The sequence below is a fragment of the Epinephelus fuscoguttatus genome, linkage group LG10 (genome assembly GCF_011397635.1).
Source record: "Epinephelus fuscoguttatus linkage group LG10, E.fuscoguttatus.final_Chr_v1".
NCBI lineage: Eukaryota > Metazoa > Chordata > Actinopteri > Perciformes > Serranidae > Epinephelus > Epinephelus fuscoguttatus.
Window position 1 is genome coordinate 40,244,990 of NC_064761.1, and position 13,695 is coordinate 40,258,684.

At 40.3% G+C, this 13,695-nt stretch overlaps 1 protein-coding gene across 5 annotated transcripts; it reads left to right on the top strand.

The window, feature by feature from the left end:
- The first annotated feature begins 5,102 nt into the window (after nucleotides 1-5,102).
- On the top strand, nucleotides 5,103-13,626 carry dcun1d4 (DCN1, defective in cullin neddylation 1, domain containing 4 (S. cerevisiae)). 5 transcript variants are annotated; one of them, XM_049588556.1, is made up of 11 exons: nucleotides 5,103-5,175; nucleotides 6,492-6,562; nucleotides 6,678-6,717; nucleotides 6,930-7,017; nucleotides 7,251-7,339; nucleotides 7,819-7,889; nucleotides 8,272-8,363; nucleotides 8,534-8,642; nucleotides 9,111-9,215; nucleotides 11,292-11,394; nucleotides 11,493-13,626. In XM_049588556.1, exons 1-11 carry the CDS (start codon nucleotides 5,157-5,159, stop codon nucleotides 11,546-11,548), a joined length of 843 nt encoding a protein of 280 aa, XP_049444513.1. In that variant the 5' UTR covers nucleotides 5,103-5,156; the 3' UTR covers nucleotides 11,549-13,626. The 5 variants fall into 5 exon arrangements, with proteins under 5 accessions (XP_049444513.1, XP_049444515.1, XP_049444514.1 ...); XM_049588554.1 differs by lacking the exon at nucleotides 5,103-5,175 and adding an exon at nucleotides 5,182-6,241; XM_049588555.1 differs by lacking the exon at nucleotides 5,103-5,175 and adding an exon at nucleotides 5,182-6,168.
- The last annotated feature ends 69 nt before the right edge of the window (nucleotides 13,627-13,695 follow it).

Sequence of the window (13,695 nt, forward strand, 5' to 3'; positions counted from 1 at the left end):
CTCTCAGTGCCTCTAACCTAACTGGTTACAATAGCTCCTCCCCATGTTTTTATCCCTGCCCACCCTTAAAAAAACATACCAGAGGGCCTGTCTATTAAAGAAACAAATCTATTGAATAAAAAGCAACTCTTTAGATATAGAATTGTGCAGGACAAATGAAATTAGATGATTTACTTATATTTTAGAGGAATAGTGAAAAACTGTGTCATTAAAAGATGTTTATCTACTTGTCACGAAATGAAACACACACACTGTGGCCGACAGTTTGGACCCACCTCTGTACAACCATCCACACCTCAAAAACACACCTTTATTTGGAGTGGCCGTTATTTCTTTTATGTATGTATACTAGTAAAATATTATTTTCCATTTGCATTTGCAAGTGAGTATGTTAGTCATACATAGATGTAGATATATCTTTTGGAAAGTCACAGCATTAGACTGAATTTAAATGGATGCAGTAAGTATGTCTAATAGAAATGGTTTCATAATAAGCCTCTAGTTTTCTTGTTCTTGTCAGGTCTTGTTAAACATGTCTTATGGTAAATGGACTGCACTTTTATAGCGCTTGTCTGACTGGAATTTTATGTTACTTTAACATAACTTTTTGTTGTTATTTGATCATATAATTCTATGTAATATGAACATAAAAACATTGAGTACACATTTCACAACATTTTTTTTTTATTTCATCGAGCTATAAAAATACATTGTGGCTAACTCCTCAATTGCAGGAGTAAGGCAAAGAGATTAATTCTGAACCAGGACATGCTCTGTATTTCGCCTCAGCACAACTTTATGAGGGACGTCATGGTGCAAAATACCTTCTACCACACCATTAACTGTAGCCTGTTAGAACCATTGTGAAATAAATAAACATTAATCTCTGCATAATGGGTTGTGTGAGTGATTGAGAACACATTTAAACACAGTTTTCTTCGGCTTACGGCCTTAAACACATTGTCTTAAACTGGTAAACTCCACAAATTTATCCCCAACACGCCAACATATGTTAAGTGCATAACAATAGTGTTGTTTATTGGCCTTAAACTAATTAGGCAAAGCTTTATAAAGTTTAGTTAAATTAACTCAAATCTCAAAAACTGACTTAAAATTAAATAAATTATGTCAAGCACACCAAGTATGACTTTCAGTGTCAAGTGAGGCTGCGTTCTGTCATTAAATATAGTGAACATATACGCCTCAGACCCCAGACAGTGATTCTACAAATACATAAATATGTCCTTACTTTAACATGAATCTGATCTCACTGAACAGGATTCAAACTGCATATGAAAGCATGCTGTAGATATCCATCTTTAAAACCTATTTCATTCAGCTGAGGTGAAAAGAGTACTGAAGTATGTTCCTTCATTAGAGGCATACTCCGACTAGCCAAAGATCTTTTAGTTTAGTTTATTTTCGGATGTTGGACAAAGAAATAGAATACATTCAAATAGAATACATTCATTTGGAAATATAAATGAAGAGAGAAAAAAAAGAAAGACGGAAAGAAAATGCAAAAGGGAAAGAAAAAAAAGAAGAAATCCTATCATGATGCCCTTTTTAGAAATCTCTGCAATTTTTATAATTTTAGAGTCCATATGTCCGAAAAAAGAGGATAGGGAGAAGCACTGATCTTGTCATACCCTACCCCTAGTTTATACCCCTGACCAGTTAATATTCAAAGCTAAATAAGTAGCATACTAGGTCAGAGGCTGGTTTTATTACAGTGCCCAGTGACATTGTTATTAATGGTTTATTACTACTTATAAAAACTACAGTGATATCAGAGCCAGTTTCCCAAACACAGATTAACTGAGGGCATTTCAACAGGATTACCCTTTCTCTTGTTTCACTGTACAGAAAATCCACTATTGACTCTCAATTGAAACCTTCCTGTGTCCAAAATATTCCTCAGAAATTTTGCTTTGGTATGCAAGAAAATAAGAAGTGCCTAGCACAGTAAAAGCATTGTTTTGTACAGATAATGTTAAGTCAAATGTCAGCCTCTTTGAATCAGTATAAGCAGTCACTAGTTGCAGTGTTGCAACCTGCAAAGAATCTCTTGTTATATTTTATACACTGGCATTAAAAAGTTTGGAATTGCTGTTATATTGATGTTTTTCTTCTCGCCTTCAAAAATAACTGTTTTAACAAAGATAAAAACAGTTTTCAACTTTCATTTAGTTGGTGTCCCCACAGTGTTACATGGTGAGAGAGAAAACTGCTGAACTTGGATTCTGAATTTGTTTTCCAGTCCAGGGAAAGTGTGAGTAACCCTCAACCATTATTGAACTACAATTGTGCAACTGGGCTTCAAATATTCAGCTAGGTCATTGTTCTTTGTGCCCTCTGCAGTCTACTCAATCATTAGATTGAAGGAAGACTTCACCCACAAAATGACATTTGTATATTAATTAGTCATGTTGTAATCCCTCACGTTTGTGGAGAAGACTTTGGTTTTCTTGCATGCCTCCACAGAAAATGGCAAACATATTGATGTATTAATTAACTTTGGACCATGATTAACAACAGCAATACTATATTAAAACATCAAACTCTCACAAAACTTGTGCAGTATAATCATTTATCCAGCCATATGCTCAGTACTTTCCAAACACATGCTAAAACCTCACTATATAAAACTGAACTGGAAGTGAAACATAAAGCTAGACTCCAATACTGAGGTTTTTTTATGGGGAGATGCACAAGTTTGGGACATACTGAGCATATGACTAGATACTTGGATTATCCTGCACAAGTTGTGTGAACGTTTTTAAATGGATATTTTGATATGGTTTCAATATAAGTCTGAATATGCTCTATAAACACTGAATGGGAGACTGATTTTATGGACTCACAGAATGTTTACTACTTTTCCATACCTGTATGGGCAGAGGTCTTCTGCTTGTACCAGGGTCCAGGCTGAAGACTGAAGGGGACAGAGCTTTTGAAATCTGGGCCATGAAGCTCTGGAACAACCTGCCCGAGGTTATAAGGCTGTCTGAGTCACTGTCTTCATTTAAGTCTCTCCTAAAATCACACTTGTATCTGAGAGCACATCCTGCTCTACATTTTAGTCAGTTTCGTTCTCCTTGTGTTTTAAATGTGTTTAGTTTTACTGTACAGCACTTTGTAACTTTGTTTTGAAGGGTGCTATATACATAAAGTTTATATACTTCAATTAAAAGCCTAGTCCCTTTTACTAGCCCGTGCTGCTTCACATTTTGACAAATAAATGCCTGTCTCAATTAGAGGCCTGGTCTGGTTGCCAAGCAGTTCATTTTTTTTAACAGAAGTTCTTCGAATGTATAAAACTGGGTTGTTGTCTACCTCAAATGATGTGTCCATTCCTAGATTACCCTGTAAGTTATTCATATTCCTTTAGTCTGTAAGAGTCCTCAAACCAAAAGAATCAAAGGGGTTTAAAGTAAAACTTAATTCAAGTTGTGAGGATTGTTTTAACAGGATAAAATGGTGTTGTGTTGGAACGCTGGGTGCAGTAATTCACTCTCTGATGCTCTGTCTGACGGACCTGGATCAAATAAATGACTCATAATTGATATGTTATCTGAAGCCTAATTTTTAAACAATATTAATACTGGTTTCAATAAACAATTTGATTGCGTTTCCCGATCTTTGCTGAGCTTTTGTGTGAGAGGAATTAAAGGTCTGTCCTGTATAGACGCCTGTCCCAAATATAGGCCTGTTGATCTGTTGTGGAGATATAATAGCTCAGGCTATTAATTGAAGTTTTACTGTATTTTATACTATTAGCTACGAATTTACTGAAAACTGGGGCATTCAGGGAACTAGTATTTTTCAGAGACTAGTGACCTCAGTCAAAGATTTAGTAGAGTTTACTAGCGCAGTAGTGGACCAGTTAAACAGAGTCTAATCCACATTAATTAGTGTTGTGACGTTCATGAACGAACCGATTCTATTGAACGGCTCGTTAACATGAACGATGGGAACCGAGTCGCAGCTGGGAACCGTTCTTTTTGCTCCTCCTTTGCTCCTCCCCTGAGCAAAATTCATTGTAGCCTGCTTTGTTTTTTAATGTTTATTTGTAAGTGTTAAGATCACGGTGTTGCATGAATAACAAGTCATGAAAGCTTTACACAATTTGTATAAAGGGTAAATCCAAAATAGTGATGTCACTGTCAAAGCAGAGTGATATGGCGCAACCTTGTGGAATATTTACAATGAATCCAGATCAGACTTTAAAATCTAGGCCACACATGTAACATGAGGTTATAATCAATATTTCAGAATAATTCAAACTCAGATATTGGTGGGATATCTAATTTTGTATTATTTTGTTCCAAATCTCACCCCATCATACCTCCCAGTGATTATTTCCAAGATAAAATGAGTTACCACCAGGCTGGCTTCTTAAAACTTAATAAATATAAAAATCAGTCAAATGAGCCAGTTTTTTGAACGGCTCTTTGAAAGGAACGGCTCACCAGGATCCGGCTCCCCTCAAAGAGCCATAAATCCCACCTCTAACATTAATGTTATTGATATTAACAAGAGAACAAGGTAGCTGCAGTTCAATGTATCAGCTCGTTTTAAGTAATAACTCGGATTCTCAGTCACCTGACAAACAGTGCTCTCGGTTGCTGAACTTTACACACTAACTGGAGAATCGTCCGGGATTTCAACCGACTTGTGACAGCACGAGGACAGAGAAATGAGCCCGTATCGTCGTGAAATGAGACATAAACGCACCATTGCCAACGTCCGCCCGGCTGAGTTGACATTAAACGAACCCAAACAGCAGCTACACCGAGGGGAGGTCAACTTATGACTGGATCAACCAATCAGATTCCATCGTGGGCTGGTTTCAGGCTTGCACGAGGAAATTCTGATGATTGACGTGCTCATAAAAAACCTCTCAACCAATCAGTTACAGCGGTAGCGAAGCCTGTTTGGGAACTGTGTCCAATCACATTTGTGCGTGGGCGGGATCTATTTCGTGTCCCGCCCCCTTGTGACACGACACCTCGATTGGCCAATGAGCAGCGGCCAAAGGCGGAGACCGAACAGCCCCAGTTTCAATCACGGCCCGCGGGCGTGGTTTACGTTGACAAGGCCCGCCTATTGGCCGGTCTCCGGACTTCCCACAGACAGTTGTATGTTTCATAAAAATGCACTCTGATGCGGCAAGTAAGTAGTAACGTTATAGAGGCTTTTCTGCATCAAATTACGAATCTTCACGGATGCTGCAGAGTGTGTCGGAGAGACGCAAACAGACGCTTTGTGTTTCTACATCTACTTTTAGCCCGTGTTTCTGTAGGATTAGATGGGAACGTATGAATTCCGTGCTATTTGGTGGTCCCTTTGTATTTGCCTGTGCTGTCTTGGGCGACAACAAAGGAAAGATAGCTAGTGTAATTTCAGTTGTTTGGACCTGCAGGAGGTTTGATCCGACTCGGCAGCCTCTGTGGAGTTAATTTTTTGTGTAGCGTTAGCAGTGCTCAGCTGAATGCAGCCGACGTTAGTTAAATCCAGAAGGTTTTCGATGGTAATCGGTGCGTTGTGATGTTTATATCCATCATTACTGAGGATGCACAATGGGTTTCAACTCAAACTTAGGGTGAACGTAATGCCAGTGTAAATAGGTCAATTTTCTGGTCAACTGCGGACTATTACAGAGAATGAAAATTGTGACGCAGTTGTGTAAAACATCTTTGACTGCCTGCTGCAGCAGTGCTGTCGGGCTTTGCGGCACATACATCAGCTGCTGCAAAACGTCTGCGCAATGGTTATGTGCCAGTAGGCAAACGATGTTAGATTTTTTTTAAGACAATGTAAAACGCATTCAATCAGTAGGGGTAAATGTTGGTGGGGTAGAGGGGTCTGAGAGAAATAGTTGTTTTGTTAAGCCTTGGGAATTGTAGTTTAGTTTCCCAACCAGCGCTGAGTTGTAAATGGCCTCTTTAAAGGAAATGGACTACAACACCCATACGCCCAACTCTCTAGATACTTTGTAAACTCTGTGCAAGTTGCGCGTCTGCACTGCTATTTTAGGTATGCAGCTAATGCTATCTGGTCGGCAGTGTGTTTTTTGTCTGGTTTGGCCGATTGAAATCAATTAAAAGCAACGGGATTTGATGACAGCCTTTAAACGGAGTTGCACAGATGACATTTGGAGACAAGGTAGCATGCATTATCAGATTTGATCGAGTTTGCATGTCTGTCGAGGAATGCAGAGAATCACTCCCTCATCCGTGTGAGATATTATTCTGTCGTTCTCTCAAAGTTTAACCCTTAAAATAGAAATCTAACGAAAGTCAGCTGATCATTGTGGAGACTTAGTGATTACTAGCAAAAGATTACAAATCATAGCTTCCTGTTGGTGCTACGGTGATGTCACCTTCTTGTACCCTTGTACCAAGCTAATAAGTTTAATTAGGAGCAGAAGGCTGTGTGTTATGCTTTAGTTTAATTTCTGCTGTTATCTTTATTCTCTGTGGAAATAGATTTACAGCTGAATTCCCACTTGACTACACTGGCCAGCATCCATAAGATCCACCACACCTTGCACAGGCTGGTAAATACATATTGGCAGCTTGTGCATTTTGTGTATTTTAGGTTTGTTTATGTGTGTGTATGTGTGTGTGTGTGTATGTGTGCACTGTACAAGCTTGTGGTATCTGTTTTGATAGAACCTGACAGAAGACGTTGGACAGGATAGCCACCCCTCAGGTAATAACTCAGCTGGTCCTTGTGTGTTTTGTAGACGGCATAAAACACTGTCACGGCTGTCATGACAAGGACAGTTGTGCATTAAGCCAGTGCCAAAACAACGTGTCGTTCTGCTGGATCTTTGAGAGCTCATGCATGTTTAGCAAGTGAAATAATCTGTGTGTTGCTTATCCGTAGCCGTCTCTCATTCTGCCCTGCACTTGCTTCCCTAGCTTGTTGCTCGAGAGCCATGCCTCCTAGGAAAAAGAGGAGACCCTCTGCTGGAGATGACATGTCAGCCAAGAAAAGTCGGCAGGACAGGTGTGACATTCATTTCTTAAATATTCCAAAAATTGGTCACTTCAGTCTGTGTCAGTTATGCAGGAGAAATTGATTATTGTGGCTTATTAAAGAGGAATGCGGCATGAAGTTTTGAGTTTGCAGCCGTAATAAGAAAAGCCTTTTTTAAATCACATTGACCACTTTTGAAATTCTCTACTTTACAAGCAGTGCGACTGCTGAGCTTGTGACCACAACTCTCTTTTCATCGGCAGTGTTTTCAGAAAACATGAAACGTCACAAATCCGCGAGGAGGAGACATTTTCCAGTAAAAGATGCCTGGAGTGGTTCTATGAATATGCAGGTGACATTTTATGGCTTAAAGCAGTGGTTCCCAACTGGTCCAGCCATGCAGTCCAGATTTCTTCTTAGTCATTAGTTCATGGTCCACACAGCTTAATTTATTCAGTGTCATACTTGCGTTTGGCCATGTCATCGAGCTGGTTTGTTGTCTCTTTTCAAGTAGCTGTCTGTTATTCGTGTCACTCATTCTACAGCAGGAAACAGCACTTTAAACTAAAATCTCTGCGCTGGAAATTCCCTGTTCTTCAAAATGAAGTGTGCTTTTTGCTAAATTGACACATTCGTGAGTCACTTGCGGTCCATTCAGGAAGGACCTGAGACCCACTTTTGGACCACAACCCACCAGTTGGGAACCGCTATTTTAAAGCATTGTGCCAGCAAATCACTCCCCTCACATCATCATGACACATTCTCAGTTTATTGGCATTTTACTACCGATCAGAACACGCAGCTTCACACTTGTCTGTCTGTCCAAAATAGGCTGTGATGACGTGGTGGGTCCAGAGGGCATGGAGAAGTTCTGTGAGGACATTGGAGTGGAGCCAGAGAACGTAAGCAGAATTCCCGCCTTTTAGTTACGTCTGTTTGGTCTCAGTTTGCTCGCTAGAGGCGGCTAGTCAAACTAAGCAAGCAATGTGGACGCGTTTTTGGCTGTGGTAACGTGATGGGCATTTCTCATAATTCTTTAAGTGATATATAAAAATGAACAGTTTGCATAAATTAGTTAGTAACACAAAAATATGAAGACCTAGCTTCACTTCAAGGTCATTACTTATTTACGCTCATTCTTTGTTTCAGGGGTTATTGAGGTCAGTTGTTTTCTGTGTTTCGATGTAATAGACTTGTCATTTCAGTTAACAGATTGATAATATGCATTGACACATGTTTTGTTTAAGGACATCTGTAGCTATAAAGGTTCTTGTCTGTGCCCAGGTGGTGATGCTGGTTCTTGCTTGGAAGCTGGATGCCCAGAGTATGGGATATTTCACTCTTCAGGAGTGGCTGAGAGGCATGGGCTCGCTGCAGTACGTCAGTTACCTACTTTTTGTCTTTTCCAATGCTGTTTTCAAGATTGATTGTTGCCTTGCTGTGTTTTCTCTGTCTCTAGTCATGTCTTTATCGAGTGCCCTTGGTACCCAGTTGAGCAGGTAGTGAAGTGTAGAGTATGTCTAAGGCATTTTTCTGCTGTTGTCAGGTGCGACTCCACAGAGAGGCTGAGGAACTCGCTCGACTACCTGAGATCTGTCCTAAATGACAGCACCAGTTTTAAGCTCATTTATAGATATGCCTTTGATTTTGCTCGGGTGAGTAAAGCAAAGTCTTTCTTTCTGAAACAAACTGAATTCAGTTCATTTGAATGATAAAATCCCCGTCGGAAACAGTTGTTTTTTAAACGCACCTGATTAAAATTCTTATGAGGTCTTACTCAAGCCAATGTTCAGAACAACCTCAATGTTTTAAGGAGGTCAAGATAATTTTCCAGTTTGACTTTGAGTGGGAAAGCACTTATCAAGTGTGATGCCTGTTTACATAGCCTGACTTTTCTCTCACGTAGACATTAAACAATGACTTAAGCAAAGCAACCCACTCTGTTGCAGTGAATGAAAACGTGACTCAGCTACAGTGTTCAGCGACAGGTCAAAGAATTCAGCCTGTTCTGTGTTTTGGGCTAATACTGATGATAATAACATTACCAGTCTGACCCTCTGTTTAAAGTGTGGTTGACATTTTGCATTGATTTCATGAAGCTTTGGGTTGTTTTGACTGGACAGGAAAAGGATCAGAGGAGTTTGGACTTGAACACAGCCAAGTGTATGCTGGGGCTTCTTCTGGGAAAGACGTGGCCGCTGTTTCCTGTGTTTAATCAGTTTCTAGAGGTAAGCGTCATGCTCACATATGTCCTCTACAACATTTTACCAAATCGGAGGTGTCTCATACTGTAGTTAAATATATGACTGTTTGAATTCCTGTTTGACTTGACTAAAAGCCCAGACACACAATTGACATTAAGAAACTAGTGGTGACGAAGGCTGTGTCGCCTTTGTGACTTTTTTGTCCACAAAGTTGCACCTGAACACACCGCAAATGACTGTCCATAGCAGGTGGTGACAGTAGTCTGTATTCATCATTAAAAAAGAGGCACCAACAGGTCAGATTCAAGACGCTAGTTAGCCAGTTAGCTTTTAAGAACCACAACCTGTTGGTGAAAGAACAAATAATATATACCCGAGGAGGTCAAAAAAGGGAGAAGGCACAGCGTCATATCACACATCATATCAATGGGGTACAACGCATGGTCATTGAAATCTGGTCTGCAGTTGCTGAAAGGCTCAATAGCTGGCACACTGTCATAGAACATGGGGGTGATTGATTGGTTTCACTGAGGCGCCTGCAGTCGGACTTGAATCGTAATATTTTTGTATGAAAAATAAGGATTTGGGTTAGAATCAAGTTCTGCAGCCATTGAAAAACTCTGTGATAAAAGACCATAAACAAATGCTTTCTATGTGAAAACCTTCTGTTGTACATCAGCTGTCATCCATTAGTTGTACCCAAAAGCATGTAGCTACCAAAGACTGCGGTCAGAGACTACAGTATGTTCCATCCTTCTTTCAATAGCCTTGTATTTACTGTGCGCTAGCCAACAGTAGCAAACAGTTCCAAACCATTGCTGCTAAAGAGCTGAACGGCCGAAAATGCTAAGCTAGAGGCTTCAAAATGGGAGTCCACAAACCAAGGGGTGATGTCACGGTAGCTAAGTCCATTATTTTTACAGTCTATTGCTAAAACAGAACATCTCAGACAGAGGATGAATACGGATGTACCAGCTCAGACAGTATGAAGTAAAGAAAATGTTTTTTGAACATTAAAGCATGAAAAAATGTTCTAGTAGAAACCAGAAATATAAGTATGAACCTAAAAGCATGCATAATATGCCCCTGTAACTTACTGTAACTAGAGAACATACTCCTTTACTAAATATTATCATTCACGTGATGACATGTAGCTGATTAATTCAGACTGTTTACAGGACTTCTTTAACATTTTGAGGAAAACACTTTGCTTCCGTGCTTATAGGAGACGCAGATTGATACCTTTCACATGTCTGTACATTAAATATGAAGCTAGAGCCAGCAACTGGTTAACGTGAAAGCTGAAACCATGTGCGGAAAATAAAACTCTACCATCTTAAAATGGGATTACTCCAGCCATGATAGAGCAATCCATAATTTAAGGCCCAGACGCACCAAGCCAACACCAAACTATTGGCGACGAAGGGCAATTGTTGTGTTGCCTAATGTCGCCTATGTCTCAGCCAAAAAGGAGCACATGAACACACCTTAAAGTCTACAGCCAACGGCCAACCAGCATGTACGTTCTGCACCTACATGCAAGGAAATAACTTTCTATACCAGTGGATGCAGTAGTCTGTATTCATCATTAAAAAAGAGAAACCAGAACTGGTCAGGTAGGATTCAAGATGCTAGTTAGCCAGTTAGCACCTTAACAACACAACCAGATGCTGAGAGAACAGAGGAAATGTACTGTAAGCTAGCGAAAAATTAACACAGTTATGAACTGTTTCTGCTGAAGATCTCAGTGGCTAAAAACATAATCGTACCTAATATGACACAATTGTTTCGAATTGAGGCCCTTTTGATTTTAGCCATTTGTTTACTTTCCTCACTTCCGTTTCTCTTCTCGTGTACTGAGCTAAACTGCCAATCAGAGTGATTTCATTCACCGGCGGACCACGCTGTCTCCAACACTGATTCAACATGCTGAATCGGCTGATAAAAAGCCGACTGGTGCCAGTGGTGCTGAACACACAGCAAAAACTAGGGCAACAGATGCTCACCGTTTGAGCTAAGGCTGACCGCTGGTTTGGTGTGTTAGGGCCCTAAATGTTGCTGCACTGTATTAATTGAATGTATTTGTTTATTCTTCCTCAGCAATCCAAGTACAAAGTCATCAACAAAGACCAATGGTGCAATGTTTTAGAGTTCAGCAGGACAATCAACCTGGACCTCAGTAACTACGACGAGGATGGTGCCTGTGAGTGAACACATATCAACGTGACAGTGACATTCATGTGAGTGTTACGTAAATTGTTTTTCTAATCTCTTCTACTCTGTCTTTTCTTTTTTTTTCAGGGCCAGTTTTGTTGGACGAGTTTGTGGAATGGTACAAGGAAAGACAGATGTCATAGGCGCAGAGCAGAAAGGAAAATGGAAAAAATACAACTGTGACAACAACGACTATGAGAATCAACAACCAATAAGTAAACAATACAAAAATGGTAAAGCAGTGACTGTGGGTGCTTCCTGGTAGAGGAGGGGTTCGGGCTGTGGGTGGGCTAGGGTGGGGGCGCTGGGTTTGCAGCCTGGGTGCATGCTGCCCAGAGCGAGGAGGCGGAGGGCTGCCATTGTGGAGTTATGTTCCCGACCGAAGTTGCATAGTGGGCAAGCTTGCAGCAATCCCCGGTGGCATTGCTCTCTCTCACTGTGACATGTCATATTGCTGTCTGTGTTAGGATAACATGGTATCATACGTGGACGATGGAAGCAAAATGGTATTGTGTGGGAGAACCACTCCTCACCCCCTGTCTTCAGCACAGAGAAACCAACAGTGACCATTCATGCATTGTGTCTGAGTCTTAAACAGGGTCACTCTGACCTGGGCACATCTAAATATTATATATCTGTGCAATGAACTTGAACTTGAGCTTTTCTGGACAGATGGCACTAACTATTGTTTGTCATATTTTGAGTTAGGTAGGAGTTCCTCAAGAAGCACACTGTGTCAAATGGTTGATCGCAGGTCTCTGGTACCTGTGCTGTTTACTATTGATTTGTGCCAGTGATTTTTTTCCCCCCTTTCTTTTTCCCCTCCAGTTTTTGTTCCCTCCTGCTGTTTTGCTCCAGCTAATGCTAACAGTTTGCTCACTCCCTGCAAAGGCTTCAGACCTCATAGCACCAAACAAATCAGCATTGCTGCTTACTAACTCTTATTACAGTACAGCGGTGAGCCACTAGTGCTCTGATCAGCATTTATTGGTCCAACGACCGATTTATGTATCTACGTTCTGTAGGTAAGAGTATTATTGTGCCTCAAAACATGGAAGTCACTTTGTGTGTCCCACACACATACCAACAAACCCAAATGTATATACACGTGTGAGAACACATACAACACATGCACACGCAGACACACTGAGTGGTCAGGGATTACTTCAGGATGAATTCAGACTGTTTGGGCTGTGTTATAAGTTGACATAGAGCTTGTTGGTGTCCATTTTGTCTTGATGTGTGGCATCTGTTTTGTCCTCCTTAGTCCACTGATAGTTTCAGGTCTCCTCTTACTAGTAGCATCTCTCCCAACACTGACAGTGTTAATATAACTACAGTGGAAGACCAGTGACCCTCTCAGGACGAGGTCCTTAAGGCTTGAGTAGAAAGGTAGGTTTGCTGAAAGCATTGCTTTGTACCACCCGTAGGATCTAATCAAAACAGTGGACACTGACAGTTTGGAACTGTGTGATGATGCTATGCTGTTCTTTTTGCCTAGTATAATGTTCTTGTAACACATGTATAAATTTTTGTCTTTGGCTGTGGTGTGACGCTGAATCGTCAGATTTAATATTTGCATGCATGCTCCAACAGAGCCTTTTGTGAATGGATGAGATTTTTTGAAAACATTTTTCAAACACGTTTTTGTTTTGTACAGAAATTTGTGCAAGTGTTTTGTGCTTAATTTGATATTCACGATCATGTTATCTTAATTCTGATAAACAACATGATTGTGTCTATTAAGACCTGGAACACACCTGTAACCTCACGGTGGAGCAGGAGTTCCCTCCTGCATTAACCCCATCTTAGACATCCTTACACGTGCTGTAAGCTCCGCAGAGCTGCAGCCAGTATACAGGATGGAGTTTTATTTATTTACACTGTCATGATACCCAGGAAACACACATTGAAATTTGTTGTGAAGATAAAATACATCAGCTCTCATGTCATTGAAATCCACCACAGCTGAAACTATATGAAAGCCTCTAATGTCATTATAATGCATCCACCATCAGCATAACATCTAAGATTGAGGTAGTTGTTGGATTGCTTACCAAATACTGTGTAGAGATCAATGTTTTAGTATTCTCCCATGACAATGCAGGAGGATGAACACCCTTGTCCCAACTGTATATATGTATGTAAACTATGTAAGTGTCTATATGTCTGTTTTCACTATAACCTATGTCTATATACATAAATAAAAGGGTTTATTAACTTACTGGCTTATTTTTGGGCTCTTAAGTTAACAGTTTGTCCTTAAAAAAACTGTAAAACAGTAATACTG

Bases quoted from the DNA above. Each gene is read 5' to 3' on its own strand.
- dcun1d4 (XM_049588554.1), top strand. From the start codon at position 6,151: ATGACATTTGGAGACAAGGTAGCATGCATTATCAGATTTGATCGAGTT. The intron at 7,018-7,250 runs GTGTGACATTCA...TTTCATCGGCAG, and splicing joins AAGAAAAGTCGGCAGGACAG to TGTTTTCAGAAAACATGAAA. The intron at 9,216-11,291 runs GTAAGCGTCATG...ATTCTTCCTCAG, and splicing joins TGTTTAATCAGTTTCTAGAG to CAATCCAAGTACAAAGTCAT.